The 26,917-nt window shown below is 40.1% G+C and overlaps 1 protein-coding gene across 1 annotated transcript; it reads right to left on the minus strand.

Moving 5' to 3' along the window:
- Positions 1-8,979: 8,979 nt before the first annotated feature.
- LOC109038030 (sideroflexin-1) lies at positions 8,980-26,384 on the minus strand. The gene is given in 11 exon segments (XM_072298995.1): positions 8,980-15,592; positions 16,392-16,523; positions 17,936-18,120; positions 19,306-19,433; positions 19,856-19,872; positions 19,874-19,939; positions 20,944-21,019; positions 23,336-23,434; positions 23,634-23,807; positions 24,224-24,437; positions 25,977-26,384. Coding segments are annotated over 9 exon segments (960 nt in total). The 5' UTR covers positions 24,388-24,437; positions 25,977-26,384; the 3' UTR covers positions 8,980-15,592; positions 16,392-16,472.
- Positions 26,385-26,917: the final 533 nt, after the last annotated feature.

Here is a 26,917-nt window from a genome sequence, read left to right on the forward strand (position 1 = left end):
CTCGGAAATTATGTTGGCCCCTCTTTCACGGCATAGACAGATCTAGACACCACGAACGGGGAGAGGGGGGCGGGAGGGTGGTCCGGAGGCCTCCTCCAGAAAATTTTTCAAGCATCTCATATGCAGTATGAGTCAATTTCGTCATGAATGATTACCAAACGTAAGCGTCTTTCTCATTTTTTCCTGTGTTCCTTCCTTCCTTCCTTCTTTCTTCCTCCTTTTTTCGGCCAAACGGGAAGGGGGAGGGTGGGGGTGGCGGGCGCCCCTACCCCCCCTCCCTGGATCCGGCTATGTTTCACGGCGAGAATCCGTCACCCCTTTCTTCCAATATATACTTTAAGAAAGCACTAAAATTACTCTAGGTCACTGCACTGCGATCCTGCAACCCGACCGTAGAAATTGTGTGTTTATCGACCGGTCAAGACAAGAACTTCGTACATAGTTATGGGTAAAATCAGGGATAAGTTAAAATCTCCCGATAATATGTCAACGATTCCGAAATTGAACCAATCCTAACCCTGCCAAAACGGTCCTATGGGAATACTGCACGAGTGCCCTCAAGAACTCGTCGGGTTTTGGTCCAGATTTTCATGAGAACCCTGAAGGAGCCATCGGTCACTCTGGCTGCCCGTGCCCCATCGGTTTCTGTTGATCTCTTTGCTACCTAATGAGCCCATAAGGACCCATGGGTTCCAATGGATTCCCACGGAGGCTATGAGGACCCATTGAAATCTCATGGGAGCGTTTTGACAGAGAGGTTGAATTCGGACCAAAGCTACGGATCCACTGTAAATTAGACAACAATGCAAATCAGACAATCAGCATCATTTATTTCGGAGGAACACACACACACAAACACGTTGACGGGTCTACACACGCACAGATGTAGGATGCATATTAGAACAGGGCTATTTAGTTTTACAGCGGCCGAGTCACGATTTGGGAATGACCGCCGACGGGACGCGCGCGAAATCTGAGTCAACTCGATAGCCAAATATTTCGAAAAAAATATATTAAAAAATCGATGGAATAGAACCATGATAAGGATTCTGAGACTTTTACAGGACTTGGCAAACGTGTTTCGGAGCCGGTCGGGCTGAGCGCTTAACAAATCAACAGGCGCAAGCTACTCTAATCGCCGTTACTCATGCTTCGTTAGACAAGGGCCGAAATAAAACGGAAGTTGGGCGTGTCTCATTGAAGACATGCACCGGAAAAGGCGGTTCGAATTCATTAGGACTCTTGCAGTATTATATCGAGGCTGTACAGATGCTGCGCAAATTCGAGGTCTTGTGTGAGAGGTAGTGTGCAAAATACGAATTTGGAATTCCGGGCAAGGAGTGTTCCCTAAAATTGCAGTGAAGCTTGATCTACCTTTGCAAAACTAGGTAAAGTTTTCCCCTGGTAAAAATTGGCAGTAGAATCTATGTTCCAAAATACCATAGACCTACGGCCGGCTGTAAGATTTCCAATAGCTTCTATAGCCGGCTACACAATTTCTTATAGCCTTTCATAGCCGATGGCGATTAAGCAACTCACAGCCAGGCGATAAAGTGTATGCTAAACGTCACTAATTACGGATGCTAGGACTTAGTGAGTATTTGGACCACTGCTCTCTTTTTGGGCCGTAGTATCTTGATTTATTTTGCGAGGAAAGTTCCGTACTTTTGATGGATGCCTGCCATTCCTAATATATTAGAGCGCCTTCAGTTTCGTATGATACTGTGCAATACCTCTGGTGTGAAATAGTTGCTTTAAGCGCCGTGGCGTGGCACGCTGCGGCGCGACAGGCGAGCAGCCAGCGCAAAACGCGCATTGGCGCCTACAAACCTAACAGGGATACTTCACGCGTTGCGCAATGCGTGAAGTATCCCTGTTAGGTTTGTAGGCGCCAGTGCGTCGCCGCTCCGCTTTGTGTTAGGCTCTAATATTTAATCTGGCGGAGTCAGCGTTATTCAACTCATGATTTTGAAATGTTTGCACATCCTGTATGGATTATTCTCGTTTTAATTGATGAAAAGAAATATGTATTAAAGGAAAATATAACGTGTGTTTTGTAAATATTAAGGTGGTTCCGTATCAAACTTAATGATTTCCAAAGCACATGAATTTCTACACAATTTCTTATAGCCTTTTACAATCGATGGCGAAAAAGCAACAGCCAGGCGATAAAGTATAAAGCCCGGCTATAGGAACTATAGCCCGGCCGTATGATTTTCTCCGCATTCTACAGCCAGCTATATGATTCGCTGTAGCCTTCTTTAGCCGGCTATAAGAATTCCTATGGTATTTTGAAACGCAGCTCTTATCGCCAATTTTTACCAGGGTCATCAAAAGAAAGAACGCTTCGTTACGGTGATTCGTCAAGCTCAAGTGACGTGGTCGAACTGGCATGCGACCAGGTCGAATTGACCAGGTCAAAAATCTAGGCAGATTTTGAATTTTAAGGGGGGAAAAGGACGATAGCCCCTGCGCACGAGCCCAAAGAATCATTCTAAACCCAAAAATCGGCAAAATTCAGAGAAATGAAAGCAGAATAGTGTTTGGAAAAAAACCTCGCATTCGATTCAGCTATCGATTTCTGTATCGAACGCGAGGTTTTTCCGCACACATTTTTTCCGATCCTGATGACGAGGATTTTCTTTTTTTCTCCCTTCATAGTCTCGATAAAATTCAAAATTTGGCGCCCCCTAGAAGCTCGCGCCCCGGGCTTCAGCCTGCCTAGCCTGTGCGGTAATCGGGCCCTGTCTGTTACCTGGATCAAAGGTTTTGGTGTGCCATCGACCTAGGTTTTTTCACCGTGAATCTTGAAAGAAACATCCCTTAAACAATTCCTCTTAGAAGAAAAAAAAATGTCTTACCCTCCTTTGGGTACCCTTCGAGTATCATTCGACTGCGGGAAAGTTGGCACTTACGGAGCGCCAGCTAAAGCTTGGACTTAGCGCGCCTTCTCAAGGGCACGATCGGGTACTGTGACAACCGGAAGACGGAGCAATGCACCCCCCCCCCCCCTCCCCCCAACGGCTACTGTTGACCGTTGTTCATCGGGTATCTCATCGATTTGACATCGATGACCGCGGCCAGCTGACTGGAACCCGGGATTTGCGGCCCGAAAACCTGTTATCCGTCGCGACACTTCTAAGCGCGCATGCGCAGTCCCCGCCCGTGATCGCTACCAGCTATGACGGATCTGGACCGCGGCTGCAGACGCCAAATTGTGCCGCAAAATCAGGAGTTTTCCTCGTAGCACTCAATGTAAAAGATGCACAATTTGTGGCGTCATCTGACAACCTTCACCGCGGCTCCGGGAGCATTGTTCCGCGTTTCCAGGCCGCGCGGTCAGTCTGTCGGGGAGGAAACTTTAATGGATGGGGAATCGAACGAAAGCGATGTCACGAGGGCGAGGTTTACCTCCCTTTCCCTATTTACTAGCCTCACCGCGGGAAAATTTTAAAAGTACATCAAGAGCCACCCCCTCTCTCCCACTACCATAAATGGGCGGAAAATTATTCATGGATAATTTCAGCTGACTCGGAGTATCCTGTTAGAGCAGTCATTAGCCTCAAAAGAGTGGAACAAATATCGGAAAAGCATATGGTTTACATTGGAGGGGGGCGGCCCATTAAAGAGATATGCTTTTTCAAAGTAGGACGTGCGACCACGTGAAAAAATCTTTCATCGCTTTCGTCGTGAAGAATGCAATGAAGATTTACAAACAAAAAACTCGCCTTTTGGGGTAATGGCTATAGAGGCCTGGCGGCCATGTATCTTTTGGCCTTGGTATCTTTGTTGAGTTGCCCTGAAAAGTGAAGACAGCAGCACACATAGAGCTTTTTGATTCAACTGAGAGAGTAGGTAAAATTGAAGTAGGTATAGATTGCCATTCGGGTCACGTTTGAAACCTAATTGGATGGTAGAAATGGTGGCAGAAATTCACACCTTTCACTTGAAAGATATTAGAGACAGTATGTTTCACGTAAATAAAATTAAGATGGGAAAAAGGCCTCAAACGAAAACTTCCTAATTAAACTAATCTGCATTATGGGCTTATTGCATGCTTGCTTCTTGTTTTGTAAGCGACTTTTGCTCTGCTCATGCTCCGAATCCTACCTCTTTTTTCGCCCTCTCTGCCTCCTCTCTTGGCTCAAACGGGGGAACAGGGAGCATGACCCCCCCCCCCTCCCCACTCTGAACCGCTACTGTAGTAGTTTTTACCTTAAAACCTGGGCCCCTTCCACAGAAGCGTTTCATTAGTGCCTGGAAGGTAGCTTTCCTAAGTTGTCCTATTTCCAAACTAGGATCCAGCACGCGTTTTTCAGTTCTTAGCCACTTAAACCGCCACGCGTCTTTCCTATTAAGACCTTCGTAAATATTAGCTGGTAAATGCATTAATGTTTATTGACCTGCTGCATTTGTCTGGAAGCGGCTACATGATTAATGAGTCGACAAGACAGCGCCTTATGCTCCCGAAGAAAACAGACAAAGTTCCCTTTTCCTCGGCACCTACTGTGCCACTTTCTCCTCCAGCTTTTTGTTTTTGAATACTCACTTTTAATGGACAGAAATAAGCAGAGAGAGAATTCACGCAGAGAGGATGCTCCGTTCCCTGTATTAAAACGTTGTGCTGTCTCAATAGAATAGAATGAAATTTCACAGCGCTCAATTATCTCGTTACAGTTTCATTACACTGTGTTGAAAATGACAATTTTTATAGAGCGCATATTGACATTACCTACATTTTCAGGCGACTGAAAAACATTAAAAATTAGCCAGATTCAAATAGCCTAAAAATACAACAGGCATGTGGAACACAATACAATGAATACATACTTAACAGTGTATGACATAGGGCTGTGTTTTGAAAAGATGTACACTAGTTTTCAACGAGTTCATTTGTAAAACCTATTTTTGCGTTATTTATAAATGTTTTTACTTGAAAGGAGTGTGAATCGCAATTGATGAGAATTTCGGCAAATTTTTTTCAGATCCTTATTGAACAAAGCTTTATTTTTTAAAATCTCTAGGATCATTTTTCCTAATTACAAAAAAAGGTGACTTTCAATTATTGATGGATGTTTCTCACTCTATTTCGTGTGAAGACGTATAATTGACACATTTTCCATGGTATTTTTCTAAAATGTCACACAGCATGTTTTTTGACTATAAAAACTGATTCACTAGGCGATACAGACAACATGGTGGTTACGGAAATCTTATTATCTCCCTAAACCTCTTTCATTCTCTGAGATAGGCAAGAAAAAATCATTATTTTCTAATCCCCCTTCATTCTGCGAGGTAGGCAAGAACACTCGCCGGGCTCTGTAAATACTTACCACTATTCACAGAAATACGTATACACAGCTTGCCAGGTGTTAAGTAAAAGTTCCATCAAACTTTAGATTTTACATTAGTTCAGCCGGAGGACACTTTTTTCAGGCCTCTCATAAAGTAGATATTATAATATTATACCAATTCGTAAATCTGAACTACTATAGGACACAAGGACAGCACCTCTCTCGGATGTGCGAAATTGAGAAGGAATATGCATATGCGCATACTGAATACTGACACAGCTGTAGGGCCTACGCATTGTGTGTCGAACGAATTTAGAAGCGTCTTATTCTGCGACCATGTCGGCGTTAAACTTCATGAGACAAGATATTTCAAGACCAACGATGAGTTTACGGTTCACGAGGTCCTGGTGCTTATGAGAGTGGCAGCTGAACGGTCCGATGGAACCGATGGAACTAAAATACCAAAAAGGCCATAAGACGAAGAGGACAATATTCTTGACGTGGTTTTGCCGAGGTTGCGATATCTACTGAGCCTTTTAACGAGCCCTTAGAGTAAAGGTCTGGACAGAAAAGGAAGGAAGACGGCGGTAGGCAACACGGCGAACGAATGTCTGCTTAGGTTACGGTTGCGGTACCGTGTCTGGATTAGGACGCGACGCGACACTCGGTCGACGCAATGCGAGGCAGAGTAAACATACCGTAAAACGCATGACATGGTCCACGCTCAAGATGAGTCGAGTAAAATCAGGTTTAATGCTAACAGGGACTTCATTTGAACGGGTTATTTGAAGAAGGCGTATCCACCGAATCCTTAGAAATAGAGTTTTCGACCGCACTTTGAGCGTGGACCGGATGGACGCTAATGGCGATTTGCGAGTTGGCATTACTGTTTTTTCTCCTTTGGGATCCATTAAAAATATCGGTTTTAGTGAAACCAGAGAGTTAAGACAACGCAGCTCATGGATGTCACAAACGGGAATAAAGATTACACAAATTGAACGTTTTTTGTAATCTTTGATTGCAGCATAATGATTCTTAACACTGTCATCGAACATGCATGCATTGACTGTCAGATTTCTGCTAAAAATGACATTACTGAACAGATTTGTGGAAGAAGGGCCACCAAAATTTTAAAAAAAAATGTATATTTTATCTGATTTCTCTGGTCCCGCCGATGTCTGTATGAGTTTTAATTAAAGGTGGTATACAGAGGAGCATTGGCTAATTTTTGCGAACAGAAATGTGCGGAATTATGCATCGAGGAAATTTAAGTGATTTCAATCCGACCATTAGGAGCTTTGCACTTTTGCAGTCTGAAAATACAGGGGCAATTTAAGTATATGACTGCTACAAAAACACCGCGCACAATTTAACATCACATTTACTCACGAGATGAGCAAGATACGCAGTGATAAACGTTACGCATTTGCATTCGTTATTTGAAACCGTTTTTTATGACTTCTTCCAGCCGGGGCAATAAAGACATTACGCTTCCTACTGCCGCTACTCCTGGTCCTCTTGTTTGAAAATGTACGAATTTCTATCAAACGGAACTATGTCCATTGTGACGTGAGCCCTATGATGCATATATTTTTATGGGTCTCAGGGCTCATGTCTTGATGCACATAGTGCCGTTTGATAGAAATACGTCCAACTGTACTGACGCAGTCGTGCCATGCTGCCGTGCTAAGGTAAAACGCCGTATGAACATTCGAGAGTTGCCATATTTCATTCGATGAAATGTTTATTATTGAGGAAATTTATGAGTATTTTTCCTTGAAATTTTCAGGGACTTTAGTTGAAATTGCCAGCAAAATTATCTGAAAAAAATTAGAAGAAAAACGTTCATAAGTATAGCAGGAAATTCGTGTTTTAACAAAGGAGATTTGGCAACGCCTGATGGTTCATACGGCGTTCTACCTTAGCACAGCAGCATGGGCAACACTGTAATTTTCATGGAATAAAGTGAAGACATATCTAATGATTTTCAGTCATTCAAATGAAAAAAAATGGAAAAGACTACCAAAGTGTCCATATTTCATCTCCAGAAAATCTAGTAGCCACTTATACCACATTTCTTGAATCATACTTCACCACAAGACATTTAAAGTAAAAGATAGGGAACACTTAATGAAAGAATAATCTCAAAATGTGTAAACTCAAAATATTTTAAAAATCAACCGCAATGTTTGAAATATATTCTCCGCCAAGGGAGGTAACTTTTTCTGTGTTTTCCTCACAAGTTCGGTTATACGAGGCAAACTTTCGATTACACGAGATGAAAGGCGAGTTAGACTAAACGAATGGTTGGCATGATACAGAACACCTTGTTTTCCTTCATTTTGTGGATATGCAATTTTATCTGCCTGGGCGTCAAAATAGTTGGATCACGTTTCTCGCCCCATCCAACTTTTCTACTATGGCGTTGAAATCCCTGAGTAGTCTTAGTCAGCCGAAAAGAGTTCACGTTCTCCTTCATTTCGCGGAAAAGCAATTTTATCTTCTTGAGAGTCAAAATAGCTGTATCACGTGTATCGCCCCATCCAACTTTTCTACTCTGGCGTTAAAGTCTCCTGAGTCAGCAGAAAAGAGATCAATCTCTTTCTCATATATTGTTGTGGATATGCGAGAAAATTTTGTTGCTTCACAATTGGCTTACATTTTGCGATTAGAAACTACTATTTTTGGCTCAGTTTAGGAACAACGCATGTACCATCAGTTTCCCTATGCACATAAGTGTTTTTGCAGATAAGTCAGAAATTATAGTTCAGAATTGCAAAATGTATTGTAACCGGCTCTGCGGAAAAACCCCCGTCTTACGGAGGAAAATTTCCGAAGCTTTAAACTCTGCGCGAGTACCGATCACGGGAAGCGCTTGCAAAACGGTAGGGATACTTCAAGCATTGCGCCGTCTTCCCAGGCGCAACCCTACTGCGCGAATCAACCCAAACCAAAAGTAGGCACAAATGAGGTATTTTGCGCGAGCGGAGGAGAGTTTAGAAACGGGGTCACTAGTACTGCGCAAGTACAGATTGAGCTGGGCCTTCTCAAATCCAAATGGAATCTTCTACAAAACTTATGTCAATTTCATTGAATCAAAAAAATGGGCTCTGGGAGAATGTCAGAGCTCGACCTGAAGCTACCTAAAAAGTGCTGGCGCGGGGGGCGCGGGTGTGAGGCAGGTAAAGGGACGTACAGTAGCGTGACGTGCTTGCGATATATCGATTGATCCGCCATTTAAACCTATGGAAAATGATCGACAAACAGGGTGTTTTCCTTGAAATCTTCAGGATTTTTCGATGAAATTGCGAACAAAACTATCCGAAAATTGGAGGAAAAATATTTACAAATTTTCCAGAAAATTGGTGATTTACCAAAGGAAATTTGGCGACGCCTGAAGGTTCATACTGCGTTTTTTCTTAGCACGGCAGTATTCAAGATCGTAGTCTACGTATCATTTTCCCTCTGCCAACGCAGTTCGCGATCGACCACCGAACGGTTGTTGGTTCGTGAACATTCTGCACCCCTGTACCAGTGCCGAGATTTTACCATAAAGCAAACTACCGAAGATTTAGAAGTTCTAGTAAAACACCATAAAAAAAAGAGGGGGAAAAGTTGTTGAGAGTTCTTAGGATGCTCTGAATGGAATTGAAAGGTATATAGGGTACACGAAAACAACTAGGTATCTCAGATCCAGAGATATATTCATAACATTTTAAATTCATTTAACCATAATCAGTAAACACTAATTGAGTGGGAAAACAGCAATTTAGCGCCAAAGGCTTAACAAACATCAAAAATTAACAAGGTAAATCTAACATATCTACTTTAGGTATTAAAGGATTATCGCACAAAATATTTTGAAAATATTTTGAAAATATTGTCACCTTTATCAAAATATTTTCATAACAATGTTGTCATGAAAATATTTTCAAAATATTTTTAAAATGTTTTTAAAACATTTTTGGGGAACATTTTGAAAATTTTTACAAAAAATATTTTTAAAATAATCCAAAAATATTGCCTGTAAATAATTTCAAAATATTACTTAAAAACTATTTTTAAAATATTTTAAAATTATTATTGTAAAATTATTCCCAGAAAATATTTTGAAATTATTTTTAAAATATTTGTAAGCTTTTATTTTAAAAATGTTTACTGCTTATATTTTTGAAATATTTTAAAAATATTTGTTGCCTGCCAAATGCTTTTAAAATATTTTTCAATTGTAAAAATTTCACGCTGATTTTTTAAACATTAAAAAAGAAAAAGAAAAGAAAAACGGTACCCCCATTTAAGTTGTAAATAAATATTCGTGTATAACATTCACTGCAGATTGATATTTCATCCGGGATTAAAATTTGGGGGTGTGCTTTCAAATGCAATTATTCTGACGTGGCAATACTCCATAAAAATATTGATCCCCAGTGGGGACTCGTACTCACAGATTTCGGGCCAGACCTAGTGAGCTCACTGCCCGCCCAACACGAAATATTGCAGCAATATTGCAGCAATATTGTCAATATTGAAACAATATTGTCATGTAAATATTTCCTTAAATACACTGCAGAAATATGTTGACAATATTGCTTAAATATTTCATGACAATATTGTAACAATATATTTATAAAAATGTTTTAAATATATTTACAAAATATATTTATGTAATTACTTTAAAAACAATTTGTAAAATATATTTACAAAATATTTTAAAATTATTTTAGAAATATTAGTTTAAAAATATTTGTTTAATATTATGTTAAAAATATTTTATAAATATTTCAGCAATATTTTTAAAATATTTCCGTGTTGGGCGGGGCGGCGGTTCGAGGGAGAGTGGCTGGCTTCTCGCCCCTTTGTTTCAGACCTCGTTGAGAGTGTTTGATCCTTCAAACGTGTTTAAGTACGATGATCGAGCATACCAGGACCATTGCGGAAAATTTTAAGACTACGTTATTTCCATTTTTATGAAATGCTGTCCAGAAGGGAAAAAAATAAATAACATAACATAAATACATCGACATAAATTCAAACTAGGAAAAAGCTCAAGTAATTAAAACTGGAAAAAGACGCAATTATAAAAAACAGTAATTTGGTAAAGAAAAAAATGAGAGAGAGTTAAAAAAAACGAAAATTTGTAATACATGAATAGGAATATGTTGAGTACAATTAATAAAGAATTTGAAACACAAATTACAGGATGAAATAAAAAATAATAAATAAATAATAAATAATAAATTCTGGTAAAATATTATAAGAATCCGTCAATAAACAAACATATTACGGACTCAGAGGCCTGCGATAGTTAAGAGATTGAATTTACGGGCCCATCTACATCAAGCCTGGCTGGTCTGGTGGTAAAGTACTGGACTTCGGATATCAACTCCACCCCGAGGCGTGGGTTCTAATCCCGACTAGGACGGCGCGGATTTTAAGGTCAGTAACAACTCTACGATCCACAACCTGGACGCATGTGTACATTAGAAAGAAAATTAGTACCAAAGACGTCTCCTAGAGTGCGCGCACACGGATATGGAATATGATAACCTCATGTAATGTACTGAAAACATTTTGAAAACATTCCATTGAAAACATTTTGAAAACATTCCATTGAAAACATTTTGAAAATATCTCCATGTAAATATTTTCAAAATATTTTCGGTAAATATTTTCAAAATATTTACACGGAGGGAACATTAAAATGTTTTTAAAATATTTTAAAAATATTTTTAAAACATTTTAAAAATATTGTCAAAATATTTTGACAATATTTTAAAAATATTTTAAAAATATTTTTGTGCTATCTGGGATCTGTTTATTGTCGAGTTCACGTAAGGAACAATATGTAATATTTCGTCAGGAATTAACAATTAGTTATTCTTGGTCTCTTATCAAATAAATGCAATTGAATGACCCATTTGAAACGCCATTTACTGAATACTAACTTACTACATAATATAAGCCTCATTTTTTCCGTAGACTTGGCATAATATATAGGATCGTCCCTGACATAAAAATTAACGCTGACGGAGAAATAAAATAGGGTAGAATAGTTTCCAGCCATTAGGCTTACAAAACTGAGAAAGTAACACAGACACACGGCTATTTAAAAACATAGTAAAATTTGAAAACAAAACTAATTATTGTCGATTTACATTTAAAAAAAAAATACGCTGAAATTATTGATATGCGGTGGCCGATTGAGTCATCTCTCGAATTATATCAATAAAGAACGAAACAGCCTCAATGTCTAGTGGAGATAAAACCATCCTTTCCTAAAACTGACCCCAGATTAAAGTAGGTTGAACCTGATCTTAATGAGGGCAAATACAGGGCACTTTTTCAGGCTCCAATTTTTTACTCTGCACAAGAAACAAAAAAGCAAAATCGCCGCGCCGAAGGCAGTACAGTATATTTTCTCTGGTTGGGTAATGGAGCTATAGTAAAATGTACGTCACAGTGCTCGAAAAAAAAAAGTGAATAAATAAATAAAATTCCTTTAATCTTTTTTGGGTCGCATTAGATGGTTTTTAAAGATGTATAGAAGTTCACAATTCCCGTAAATGCTGTTACACCACTGAAAAAAAAACTCGGTCCGTAAAAGTCGTACTTACGACTTATATAGACATACCGTCCGCGTTCCGGGCTCGGTGGCCGAACGTTTTGTGCATAGCACCCGGAGCAATCTAAGTTACGGCTCCAGCACCCGTAATTTCCGGCCACTGAACCCGGAACGGACGGTATGGCTATATAGCTTTTTTTTCAGTGCCCCAGCCTTTAGTTGAGTTTAGCCTTTTTCTCTTTTCGAGGTTTTCCGCGGGGCGTTTCCCGGAGTTTTCCAGGTTTTCCTGACGTCACAGGTGGCTTGTCTAGACTCCAGAGTCGATTATTATAAAATCGGAAAGGAAACTGAATGGGAGCGCGGATTGTTAATGACGACGTCCAGTTCAATCAAGATAAACAAAGCGAAGAAAATCTAACGCAACGGTTAGAGATGATTGATGACCCACGGTCGGGACCGCCATCTCATTCGGCCTGGTTTTCTTTGTTTTCGGCGCCTTCATTAGGCCTAAATGGACGTATTTCTGCCAAACGGGACTATGTGCATTGAGGCATGAGCCCTGCGACCCATAAGAATATACGCGTGACAGGGCTCACGTCATAATGCACATAGTTCCGTTTGGCAGAAATACGTCCAAATGGACCGCGAACGGGGGGACGTGGGAAAGACGGGCCGGCAATCATCCGCTCATTTTGGAACATGATCGCGTGAATTATGCGCCAGGCGCCGCACACTGGATCAAGTCAATAGGAGAAGTCGGACAACATTTGATAACTTTAAACACTTATAACTCCATTTATACAAAACTTTGAGGTTCTGAAAGTGGTTCCATTGGTTTCCTCGTGAAATTTTCTTCGAAGAGCACCCCTTGAAATGTGAAGTTTAACGAAATAAACATGACAATTTACAGTTTTAGTCAAAAATTTCATGTCCGACCTCTCGAATTGACTTGATCCACTGTGCGCCGGAGCAACTTGGACACGCGCGGACGCGATCGGATTGAGCATGCGCGTGTGGCTGTGCGCTCCACTAAAATAATAGAGCTGAGAAAATTGCCATTTTTTCGGGACTATTCGATCAAATATAGGAATGGACCGCTGAACACGCCAAGTGTTATACCTCCAAAAGACACGTTTCCCAGTCGCAATTTTATGTGAAATACGTCAAATACATTGACCATTTCTAGAATTAGCTCAGAGGTAGCATACATTATTAAAAGAGCATATCAATGACCAAAAAGCGAAACCACGTATGTACATTGTGATGTTTCAAAATCTCCGCTTGCACTGTATTTTTTAGAAGAGAGACAAGTCGATTTCATGGTTTGATCTACGCAGATTATTTTGTTGGCAGAGAGGACGAATCGAACGAGCAGTTTTCGAGAAATTACGTTGACTGGTTTTTTTCCATGGTAAAATAACGTATGACAGGAACTCTGCAATGTCGCGAATGGAGATATGTGGTTTTGGACTTTGGTCTTCGATATGCTCTTTTCATAATGTATGCTTTACCTGCCGGGCCTGCTTCATCAAATTTTAGTAGAACTATGACAGTTGTATTTTGACTTTGATGGATAGATATTTCTCGACTAAAGTTTCAAAAAAAAAAAAACTTGAGTAGAAATGAATTTAGACTCAAAATTTGAGGTGCGCACGAACGATTCTTTTCAGTTACTTGAAAACGGAGAATAGATTGGTGTATTTTTGATCCCAAGCACACTGATTTCTTCCCTATTTAAAAAGCTAAAGGACAAGTAAAAGTTGAGCAGCAAAAGACACGTAACTAAGTTAGTCGCAGACGGATTTTTAAAGAAGTTTGCTCATAGTTGCAAGAATCTTTAACAACGTACATGTACCTCTTGAAACTAAAACATGAAACGTATTTCGCCTTCATCTTTGCGGGTAGGCAAAACAGCTCTTACGCGTAAAAATAGTTGCATGGTGCGTATGGACCAGGAAGAGTGCCAGAATTTGGAATTGGTTGATTGCAATAGCTCGCAGCAATTATTTTAGGAGAATTAGTGAGCTCACTAACTATCGTTTAGTACGAGATAAAAAACTCCAACTATTTTTCAACTTTTTAAAGAAGATATCGTGAAAAATAACGGAGGACAGCTCTAGGGAGTAGCAGGGCCGGACTGGCCATAGGGGCGGGGAGGCGATCGCCCCCTAAAAATTTGCCGCAGAAGCCCTGGAGGGGCCCCCGCGGCGATTTTTTCGATTCGTCGTTTTTTTGTTCCCGGTAATGTTGTAATTTTCCAATCCTTCACGGTCACTACCATGCCTCAAAATCCTTGAAAATTTGTCTCTAAGAGACATAAAAGGTCGTCTAAAGTTTATAATACAGAATATACAGGGAAATCTAGGGGGTCACTGGGGCCCCAGAAATGATGAAGGGGCCCGGCCTCCGAAGAATCCTGAGAATGGGTTATTTTGATGTTCAAACACTCTTGAATTTGACTCCAAAAATGCTTAAAATTGCGTTTAAAAAAGTGTGAAATTTTTAAAATTTTCCATGGGGAGGGGCCCCCGAACGACAGGAAGGGCCCCCAAATCTAGGTCGCCTCTTAACTTTTCGACTGCCAGTCCGCCCCTGGAGTAGTATCTTATGCTCCATATCAGCTTGCGCCTAAACAAGAGGCTTTGAACTTAGAAATACTCGTATTCAGCACTAACTCCAGCAATTTAACTACCTACTCGTAAGGGCAAAATATTACATTAACTTAGAAAGAAATAAAAACACATATAACAAAATCAACAGTGGTTAAATGAATCGGCTGACCAATAGAGTCAAATTGACTTTTCAATTTGGATTCAGGCTTATTAAAATAATTTTTCTTGAGGAAGACAAGTGGAGATATGAGTTCGCAACTTCTTAGGTCTACATGTATTAGATCCACCAGTTTATAACCCATTAATGATCGTTAATTGACTATAAACAAAATTTTATGAGTCATACATCCGACCGATCAACATTTTTGAGAGATTTTATGACCGTGTGAAAAACCGTGGACTTGGAATGATGGACGTCTAACATAGTGCAAGATTGTGCGTATTTTTGAAATATTACAAAAAAGCTTAAAAATATGAAAAAAATCTTCATAATCTACGAGTCAGTTTAGCGTCAGCGATGAACAGGAGGGAAAACTGACGACACCCAAAAATTGCGGTATTAAATGTTCCATTCAACTTGTACCCTTTTTGTTAACACATCCGTTACGATGCCATTTTCTTAGGGTCTAAGATATATAATTCATACCTTCGTTTCAAGCGAGTTCAGAAAAGAGTGATAAGAATTATCAAGGAAAATGGGTGTCTCCTTTTTACACGCTCAGAAACAGAGACAACATTCTCAGGCCAAAAATATTGCTTACATAAAAAAGAAGCGTTGTGCGCCATCACGCTAACAAGATTAACCCTACAGGGAATCCTAAAAGGTTAAACTCATTTTGTCGCTTTATAAACTTCATGCATTGAACAACTAAATTGCTCATGAAATAAGAGCAACTTCTCATTGCCGATGAGCGAATTGCAAAATTTAGTTAACGGGATATATTTACGCTATATTGCTACTGTTCATGTCCATTTTTCACTTGTATTTGAAAGCTAACATGTCAATTCCCCTTTTACTTTATTATGAGTTTCGTTAAGCTTCGATTGTAGGATTACTTCGAGGTTCAACTGACGAGGTAGTTGATCGCGGAAAATTTCTCACCAATTACCTTCACACAACAAACCTTTCCGAGAGCAGCACAAACAGAGGAAAAACTTGGATTAATGATCGAAAATACAAGATTCAGAACTAGAGACTAGCGAAAAATGCAAGTGAACAAATGTCCGTTCATCTGTGCTATCGACGATTCCGATAGAATAACATTTGCGAAAGTCTCTCCACTTTCGAAGTCTGAGATCGTCGACGAAACGAAAAGAGGCGAAAGCGCACGAACTTGCATTTCAACATGCATAAGTGAATATACTCAAAATATTCTCGTGTAGCTGTTCCATGCTGGAGTTGCGAAAGTCAAATCAAAATTTAAATTGGATATGTCTAGACGGAACCGTGCTCGTGCTAAATGCAAATAAACTTATTTTGCGTTTGAATTCGTTCAAATAAGACTTAGTGATTGGAACTAATTTCGATACAAATTTTTTGACTGCGGAACTCCATAGCTTATGAATCCGGGAGAATTCCATCGCTAGGTGAAAGTGGAAAGCTGGAATTTACAGTAAACTGAGTGCTATCTACGGATGTAAAACTGGGCGTTTTTATAATTATTATAATATCTGAAGGCGTATAAATTAATATATTTCGGACGAATTTGTTCTTTTCCACGACTCAATTTAATTACAACGGTCAAGCTCTGATCAAAAAATAAATTATCCTATCAATCAAACAACTATGTGGGGCTTCAACGCGCAATCCCATCTACTAGAAACATATCCTGCGCGTAAATGCTGCTCACCAGGAGCCGATGATAGGTAAAATGAAAGGATTAAGACAACTCATCAAGAGATGATAAAGATAAATGTACTCACTCTTCTTGAGATTTCGAGGGATGCGGCAAAAATTGGAAGAAAGGTCTCCGAAGCGATGATCCGAGATGATGAGATGATAAATTAGAGACCTTTATTGTAGTAAACTCTGCCAACGTTGGGATCGGTTCCTTCCTGAAACAGACATTATGGTTTGATCCGATACTAATAGGTATTGACAGGCAATAGTGATCGCGAACGTACACGGGTACTTTTGATTTTTTTAAAAAAGAAGAGAAAAAAACAAACAAACAAAGAGGAAGAATAATTTGGCGAGATATAATTTTTTAAGTTATATGTTTTCTAGAATCCTGGCCTCTGTACCTACGATTTTCGATTACTTCACCAAAAACATGAATGCATCAAAATCGAAGAATCGTATCTCATTCGTGTTGTCTGTTACCTATTAACAAGCAATACTTGAAGTACAATTTATTTCGACAAATGTCAGTGGAAAATGAGAGGAGATAGCGATTTGACTGCCGTTAGTGCATCGCTTCCATCATTTTGTCGACATTCCGGCGTGTTTCAAATTTAAATAGGTAATGTTATTTTTTTATGTAATATTCTGAAAGTACTCAGTGAGGTGATAACGTGGTGACCTATTGCGTAGTATTTTGGACCTAAAATCCTGGAAAAGCCCGCTTTTGAAGCGGGAACGCGCGTAAATATAATGAATCTGAATAGTTCTTCGGTTTCGTTCGTTTCATAAAATTTTTCGAATCACGATGTGACGTGCGGTGTAGTCCGTCAAAAAGTTTTTAAGGACCTGAAGATGAACTTGGCAAAGCTTGAAATGCGCATCGTCTGGACGCCTACGTACAAAAAGAGACCAGGAACAAGAAAAGGAAAACAGGTACATGTGTTTGAAATTCGTTCGAGTCTTTGGACTTTCTAAACGCGGGCTTTGACAGAATTTTGCCTCCAAGATACGCAATAATCTGTATTTATATCAATGGCTGGGGCATTACATGCCTCAGACCACATCATGATAAGTGTTCCTTATCATCCGTTATACTTTAGTTAAATAATCTAGATATAAGTTAATTCAAGTCAATGAATACCGCTTCTTTGTATTTTTAGTAGTGACATGTAATGTTTATCAATAAACTTCTTAAAAAAAAAAAAAAAAAAAAAAAAAAAAAAAAAGATACGCAATAGATTACCATTTAATCTCCGCTCGCCGATTACTTTCAGAATATTAAATGAAAAATGAAAGGTTTAGTGACCCATTTCATTACTCGGCCCGTACCGCCGTGCTAAGGAAGAACGCCGCATGAACATTCGAGAGTTGCCATATTTCCTTCGATAAAATGTTTATTTTTGAGTAAAGATATGTATATTTTCCCCTGAAGTGTTCAGAAACTTCAGGTGAAATTGCGAAAAAAATTAACTGAAAAATTGAATGGAAAATATTCAGAAGTTTACCAGGAAATTTGCGTTTTATCAAAGGAAATTTGGCAAGGCCTGAAGGTTCATACGGCGTTCTTCCTTAGCACGGTAGCGTAGGTGTAGTAAAGATGCGCTCTGATAGGAAAAAATCATACTTTGAGGTGCGGCTCGAGTTGTTGGATGGGGACCCAGACTTTTTGTGAGAAGATTGCGCAGGCGAGTGGGGTTGCGAAGAGAAGGACGAAGCCCGTGAGGAGGATGCTGACAGGGCCCAGGAGAACGGGATTTTTCCTCAGGAACGGTCTCCGCTCCAGGCGATGCATCACCACCGGCGTCAGACCTATCACAGATCCCAACAGGAGCAGTTCATCAACATCAGGAATCAACAAACGGACCACAGAGCTGCCCCCTCTCCCCTCCACAGCCCCGAGATGAACAGTAGAAGAACTTATAGCATTGCCCCATAGAGCACATAGAGTCGTAATAAGATGAAGAGAGCTGCAGCTATGCTCTGGTCGACGAGTTCCGAGCCCGGTGTGCGCCGAGAATCTTCCTTAACGCCAACATGACATAGGTATATGGGATTTGACGCATTTTCATCCCTCAGGAATGAAAAGCGATCTTTCCTTTTTAATTCACGGATTCATACATACCGACGGTGTAAGTCAGCGATCACATAACTCGGCTTGCGACGTCGCAGACCTTGTCATACTTCATTTTTTAAACGGAAAACTACTCAACGGCGATTCTATAAAACTGCCGTGATTTTCCTTCTCTGTGCGAAGAAAATTCTGCAAAAACTTTCAGGACTGATATCAATTTGTTCTCCTTCAAAAAAATAACATAGGGCGGAGATTTTCAGACACCGCAAACGAGATATCGACGGTGAAACTACCAGACCACGTATCTCGTTTGCGGTGTTTAAAAGTCTCCACTCACATTTTATTTTTTTGAAGGAGATCAAATTAATATCATTCCTTATAATTTTCACAGATTTTTCTCCGCACCAAGAGGAAGTTTTCACGAATTGACGTTGAGTAGTTTCCTATTAAAAAAATAAAGTATAACAGGAAGTCTGCGACGTCGCAAACCGAGATACGTGGTTTGGTAGTTTCACCGTCGATATGTGATTGCGGACTCACGCCGTCGATATAGGTACTGTTATTGTTTCGATTGCGAGTCATAGAAGTAAATCATTTCGAGTCCAATCGACATTTTCAATTAATTTTTAAAAAGTTCTTGCTCCTTGAAACCCTAAAGTTATCACGTGAGAGCTAAGGGAGGGGCTACTGAAGCCAGTCTTAATCATTTGGCTCTGCTTAAGAAAAACTTGTCACCGATGAAAAAGTATTTCAACGGACGTTTTGAACGCCCCACTTCGCCGACAGAAACTTTCGGAATTTGAAACTTTCTCAAGGTGTCCGGTAAAGCTCGTGATCCGATAGGTTCAAAGTCGCTTTAATTCACAGAGCGAAACGCAACAAAAAGAGAAAGATGAAGAGAGTGAGAAAGGTACAGGACTTACTCATGCTAGGAAAAGCCATGACGATACGGCTGAAGACAACAGCAGCAATAGCGTTCCTGGCCGCAATTTTAGACTTCCCCAAAAGAGTATTGTTCTCTGTATACACGGAGATCCCGTCTCGCAATTCGCTACAATACATACAATAAACGAGTCATTAACTACTGATTGTGAGTTGACGGATGGTGCGCGGGTGTAAAAAAATAATTCACCCTAATGATAAGTGGACTTAACGTAAGAATAGTTGAGGTATTTCTCAATGGCTTTGACAGCAGATTAAAAAAAAAAGATATACGGATGAAGTCGTGGATGAAAAAACGGGCGTGATAAGTTATTACGGCATTTTCTCCATTATTACCTTTTTTTTGAACTGACACTTCTAACTGAACTTTATGAAGAATTTTTATGAACCGTAAAGAAAGATAAAATGGACTTGAATAGTTAGAATCGGCTAAAAAAAATGTCTGGCGTTGCAAAGCCGGTACGAAATTGTACGCTCAAGCCTTTGAAAGGATATTGTGGATATTAAGGATGTATCGAAATTAACACGTACTGATATCTCATGATCGGGAATGTTGACACAGTTGGCCGCCACGACGCCGAAGAAAGGCACAAATCTTGCAAGTAAAGATCTACCCTGAAAAGATACAAAAATGAAAATCATAACGTCTTGAGACACCAAGGGAAAATATTCAATCTGAAATTGAGGAATAAAATAGAAAATATGAGGAGGACTAAAAGGACACTTGTAAAAACAAAAGGAAAGAAACAAGAGGACTGTGCATTCAATGAAGAGTGTCTGCGCCTTCAATTTCATAGGACGCAACACAGCTCAGTTAGATGCCGATTTCCTTCTCTCCGTGAGCTCTGCAACTCGTACTTTTGAATTAAAGTTCATCTTTTTTTCTTTTTCTTTCTTCCTCTTTTTCTCTTAAAGTTCTTAGTATTATTATTTTGAATGTTCTGATAAGTTTATGTTTACCCAATTTGTTGGTCTCTAAGATATAACTCGTTTGCGCGCGTTGCCCTTTTCCCCGCAATAATTTGACCCTTTCTGTGGAGTATGTCAAGGCGTTGTTGCGAGAACTTTTTTTCCGAGATAAGCAGAAGGGCCATGAAAAGCAAGCCAAACATTTGTGCCTTTTTTCGGGAATTCCGAGTTTTTATTAGGATGTGGTTAGAATGAAACCTCATGATGAGAACGACCTCTATTGAAGTTTTCGTGCTCGAGTCAAACCCTGACTAAAGCGATATGACAATGCGAGATTAACGATCATGGCACAAAGAGACGTTTTTTTCGTACTAACCAATGTTGTGAAAATAGCAGTATAGTAACACCAAAACCAGCTGTGAAGCTATACATTTTTCCAAAGACTGGCATTATCATCAGCTTCCAGTTCAGCCACAAGTCGAGGAAATTATTTGTAACAGGAAAGGACCCTAATTTTAGCAGAACCTTTCACGCTGGCGGTTGTGGGAAAAGCAGATTCAAAATGCTACGCTTTTTAAAGTGTTTCAAGGGTTCAAAATGTACTTTTGACTTCTTTTCAATTTGGAAACTTGCTTTTAGAGGAGGTAGGAGGGGATAGGAAAGGAAAGTCACGGAGGATTGATCAAAGCGAGTAGGATTTAAAAGATTACCTGTATCAGCGACTTTGTGCCTAGAGCTGTGACGACAGCACCAGTTGTTGCGCACGCATAAGCCACCCCAAGTTGTCTGGAACACATGCAGTACGTTTTGAAAAAATTCCAATTCATGTAAACCGTCGTTCCTCTGACGTAGGGGCTTATAGCCTGTGTCACACTATCAATACTCCATCATAATGTCGAGGTCAAGTGCTGTGATTGGTTCAAGTCATCGACTAAGCCAGTAACAACGCCTGACCTTGATAATTTGATGCTTAGTTTTGATAGTGTGACACAGGCTCATCTCGATTTCCACATGAGCCCCGGAAAGGATGGATTAATTTGTAAAACAGGTATCTCGTGGACATTCGATACGCCCTCAACGTCAAAGGAACGTCTAAATGTGACCGTTCGTGGAGAAAGGGACCTTCGTCGACGCGAGAAGAATTTTCAATGGAGCTGTTTTTCATCTTAATAAATACTCGTAGAACTTTCCTCTATGCCATCATATTATCAATAACTTAATTTAAAGTTTTTGTGAGAAGGTCCTTTTTCCTATAGATGGTCAGTGGTCACTGATAAAGATGGTATAAAGCTGGGAAAATACGTTAATTTCAGTTGCGGTATTTCAATACCTCCATCTCCACTCCTATCATACTCTTTTAAAGGAGACCGAACGAATAGAATGACTTCAAACTTTCAGATAATCCTCTTTAGTTATTTTTTTTCCAGTTTGAATTTGAGTGCTGAAAGTGCCCTAGTGCCCTACTTTCGTGCAAAGACGACATACGAATGAAATGAGTGACCCCTTTTGTCACCACAAGCGGAAAAAAGAGAAGGCGCTTCCGTTTTTTCAAAGGCTAGGTGTAGATGCAACTATTCGTGTCCTGTGGATGTCCGTGTTGCATACACAAAAAATTGCAGGCGCTCTGATTTTTTAAGGCACAACGTTTACCTAACCATTGGTTTCAAAGACAATGCAATTACAACCGTGTTTTCTATTGAATCCTCTAAGGTCGGATGAGTTATTGCGTAGCACTATGGGAGCGTTGCCAAATGGTGCAAATTTCTGCAAATCATTTGCCGAAAACATTTCCACAGGGGCATTGTGGATGTCAATCTTGCAAATCACAACCAATGAAATTTCCTTACTTGGCGCTTCGCGCTCAAGATTGTTTGTCATACGATTTTTTATTTCAGTAATTGTCCCCCCCCCCCTCCTTTAATTGAATGCCACGAATTTTTGTGTTCGGAATATCTGAGAACTTGGAGAATTTTTTAAATTCAGGAAAACTTTTCACCCTGCAAACAGCAATGACCAATGGCCGCGATAGGTCGTAATTCTGCTCATTTTTACCGATCTTAGTCCGGAAAGTTACACGATATGGCAACGCTGCCGCGTATGGAAGGTAGGAATATTTAATAAACTACGATTTTTACCAGAAAAAGGTAAAGTGTATAATTCATGTGATTCAAGTGATTAAGTCAGGTGGGTAATTGATGCGTGCATGATCTCCGTTTAATTTACACATTTACAATTGAGTTACTTATTTCTTTTTATAATTTGATTAGGTACTCAAAACACTCCATCTTCGTGCGACTCTATCTCAAGCTCGACTCTCCATCAAGCTTTTTAAAGACATAATAAAAGTCTAAAAGTGTACTTTGTACGTTCATTTTGTTCCCAAAAAAAAAAAAAAAAGAAAAAATTCGTGCGACGACGACGCATAAATGTATTAAGTGACACATTTTGTTATCATAAGCGGAAAAATTGAAGAGGCCCCGGCTTATTATTGGATACCTACGCTTTGGATGCAACTATTCGTGTTCTCGGGATGTCCGGGATGCATACACTGACGATTGCAGGCGCTCTGGTCAAGATAAGCATAACTTGAGGCTGCCGCGGTTAGTTCTTAGGGGATTCTGCGTCGCACTCACAATCGTGTTTACTATGAAATCTTTTCAATTCGGACGAATCCTGTAGCAATTCGGCAGCCTTGTCAAATGGTGCAAATTTTCCACCAAAAATTTTTCACAAAAGCATCGTGGATGTCAATATCGCAAATTACTGCCTACACTGTTCCCGCAATTTGAACTGAACCGGAAAAAGACTACGATACTTGCGGAGGAGTCGGTATTCCGACGCAAAAAATTGAAAAAGAATTAAGTATTGAAAAAAAAAAAAAAAAAACAGCGACTGGGTTTTTTCATCTTGCCTGAAAATATCGGTAATTTTTTGGTAGCAGTCTTGCCTAAATTTGAAAATCACGAAGTGCCGTTATCGGACACAGGTTTCGCCCCCCCCCCCCTCTACTTTGGCTTCAATCTGAAAGAGAGAAGACTCGGTCAAAAGAGGTATTAATTTTTATTTCGCGGGCGTAAATATTACAAATGATTTGGTACTTACGTTTGGGTAACGTTAGCAGCGCCACTTCTATTGGAATAGTTCACGACAGCGTTGAAAGACTGGTTCACCCACTGCCAGAATACAACAGCAGGGTTAGTCCTGAAAATGAAAAAAAATTATCGTGGAAATTGCATCATGACATCATAAGAATGGCAAAACAATTTAGGACGACTATTATTCCGCTAAACGCGATACAACTGACATTTAGATTACAACTTTTCGGCGGGGGGCAGCGCGCGCTCTCCCCATTTGACGCCTAAGTAGAGTACTCGAGAGGAATGAAAGGAGCAGTGCTTACCGGTAAAATGTCATCATGCATCCGGTGATGAGCATATTCATGGGGACTTGCGCCGACATTCGACCTATCGGTGTGATTTTCTGACCTGTCTCCGGATGGAATGCCGAATCATAAATGTCTTTGAGCCTGTAAAGTTGCTCAACGCTCACTCCGGCCGGAAGCTCTCGGGTTTTCCTGTCAAAAAAATAACAATTGAACCGATTATTTACTGAATCACGTAAGCGCCAATATCTATTTTCGTGGTAGAGGGGTTGTTTTTTCTTTGTTTTCTTTCCTATAATCAATCATGTCTGAATTCAAAGTAATTTTTTAAGGGGGTCTAGGACAGCGGTACAGAGCGTTACGGGTGGGGGGGGGGGGGGGGGTGAACGGTATAAAAAAGCTGCAAATTTAGTGTTACGTAAAATAGAGACGGCCTCTATGTCTTAGGATCTTGTCTTATGATGGTTGAATGCTAAGAGAACATGCTACATGCTAACATGTAGAATAGCAACGACAGATTAGTTTGGTATGTAAATTTTGACTTCAAATATTAAGGAAAACATTGCTCTTTGAAAAACCCGCACAACGGGGATGAAAATGCACATTACCTGTAGGTATCGATGACGTTTTTGGCTTCATCGAGAGATTTGGAGGAGTAGAAAATGTTGCGAGGGTTGACGGTGGCGAAGTAGAACTTGGCCCTCCCGATGTAGGTGTTTTGGTCCCAACGCGGCTCATCTATATTAATTGGGCGTAGTTCCTTTGATGACATAATTAGGCCCAGAGCTTGCGTTAGGATACTTTTTTCCAAGCCTGTCAACACTAAAATCAAGTCTGACGGAATCAACATGAAAAAGTGACGCGAGTCAAATTACAAAAAAATCTAGGTTGAAATGATTTTTTTTGAGATGCCTTACTGATATCTTTCCGTCCATCAGAGGCACCAACCGTATACTGCCGTGCTAAGGAAAAACGCCGTATGAACCTTCAGGCGTTGCCAAATTTCCTTTAATAAAGCACGAATTTTCTAGTAAAAGAATGGATATTTTCCATCCAATTTTTCAGATAATTTTGTTCGCAATTTCACCTGAAGCGACTGAAAGTTTCAAGGAAAATAAACATTTTATCGAAGTAAATTTGGTAACTCTCGAATGTTCATACGGTGTTCTTCCTTAGCACGGCAGTAATAGATAGAAGCGTCTAGAGCGCCTCTCCTCTCCACCCACGTATGTAATCTGAAGCATGAAAAATCATTGAATGAATGGTTCAACGCAATGGACCACTAGACGAAGGTACGAAGTTAAGCGTTCTGATATACATGTTTCCAGACCAAAATTTTACGTAAAACACGATTCGCACGACGAAAATTATTGACATTAACTCCTTACCAAGATATTGAATGATTTTTGACGAGTGAATTCAAACCTCCCGCTCATGAAAACTCAATGGTCTACATGAGTCAAATCGCACACTGAAAGTTATCGTGGCAGTCGCCACGGTGTGAAAATATAGCAACCTCAGTCTTGACGCTTCGCTCAGCTGTAGCAAATTGTTCACCCTTTGAACAATAAACGGTTGGAAAGGAACAATGCTCGATTGAGGAAGCCCGCCGAAACCGTTGTAAGGCGTGATTTGACTCGCATAGAGTGTTGCGTTTCTTACGACAGGGAAACTCAAATCTCCCGTGACCAACAATGTAGAATAAAAACGTTTATATCTTAATTAGGAGTTAATTTCAGCAATTTTAGATGTTAGAATCGTGCTCTACGTGAAATTCTGGTTGAGTAACATGAATCAGAATGCTTCAATTCGTACCTTGTCGAGGGGTCCATTTGAAACCCCAAGACACGGCGAGAGAATCCTCATGTCCTTACTTAGGAGCAGTCAATTACATCAAGCTCTAAGTTCGGAATTTTTAACCCCTTTCCTTTTCGTTATACAGGTCTGCGATCCCCAGACGAAATGGGAAAAATTACGATGGGATCGACTTCGGGAGCTTTTCGTCATAAGGGGCACATTATTCCTACAATGACTCCAGCCCCCCCCCCCCTCCTCCGAATTTATTGAGTGTTAAACAAAAAACGCTTTACATGTAGAAGATGAGCCTTGGTCCAGCCAGTCACGCCTAATACCATCCACGATTTTCACTCTATTTTAAAAAAGGGTAGAGTGATGGTTACCTTTTTTAAATGGCTTAACACTAACATTTTATATCATTCAGTTTATTCAGTAAAAACTGTGATCAATTTACTATGACCCAATGGTCATAATCGACGTAAGAAAACGACTATTCAAGAGCGATACTCAGGAGCTGTTCCTAACCTAAAAGGCGTAAAAAGGTAACTCTAAAGTCACACTTACCATTCGTAAAATAGTCAAGCTCGTGGAAAGTCTCATATGATCATGTGGCGCGAAAGCAACATTGACAGGATTCAAAAGCGCTAATTGCGTGTAAACTTTTTCGAGTGATGAGAAAACTGGGAATTGGCCGCCGAAGAAATTGGTGATAACAACTGATAGCGGAGTGCGGAGTGGATAAGGACCCATGCCGTGGCTTTGGGAGCTTTGGCGGGAGCGCGGGGCGGGGAATCAATAGAGCCGTTGCGTCGTCATGGTTACCATTTTGAAAGCGCGCCTTCGCAAAATTCTCCGCCCTTCCTGTCGCCTTTTCCAGTGATTAACGATAAGCAATCATAGATCGAACATTTTTTCGCCTTAAGCGGTTCGACTGGATGTCTGTCCTACTGGGCTAAGCAGAAACGTCCCGTGAGCATTCAAATGTTACAAAATTTCTTTCGATAAAATATTAATTTTTCGAAAATTATACGTGATTTCTCGGATAGGAGGAGGCAGGGTCGGATTCAGGGGGTGGTCACATGGGCCGCGGCCCATGGCGGCAAATTTAAGGGGGCGGCAAATGTTGAATTTGTTTTAAATGTAGGTATAAAAAAAAATCGGATTCAGAAAAAAAATTACAAACGAGAAAAGGCGACAAAATTTCTCATTTCCTGAGAGTATAGTAAGTTTTAATTTTGACGTCTTTCGGTAATATAAGAGGCAGCACCTTTAATTGGACTACATTTTGCAATTTGGATCTATAAATCCTAGCCCGGTTTAAAAACAACGTATGTGCCATTAGTTTCCCTATGCACATAAGTGTTTTTCCAGAGGAGCCGGAATCTATAGTTCCAAATTGCAAAATGCAGTCCAATTAGTCCAGTTAAGAGAGAAACCAAACAACTAATTTGGTCTGGAACGGCACGGCGCAAAGAGCAATGATGACGGGAACTTGAAATGAAAAG

The sequence above is a fragment of the Bemisia tabaci genome, chromosome 3 (assembly GCF_918797505.1).
Source record: "Bemisia tabaci chromosome 3, PGI_BMITA_v3".
NCBI lineage: Eukaryota > Metazoa > Arthropoda > Insecta > Hemiptera > Aleyrodidae > Bemisia > Bemisia tabaci.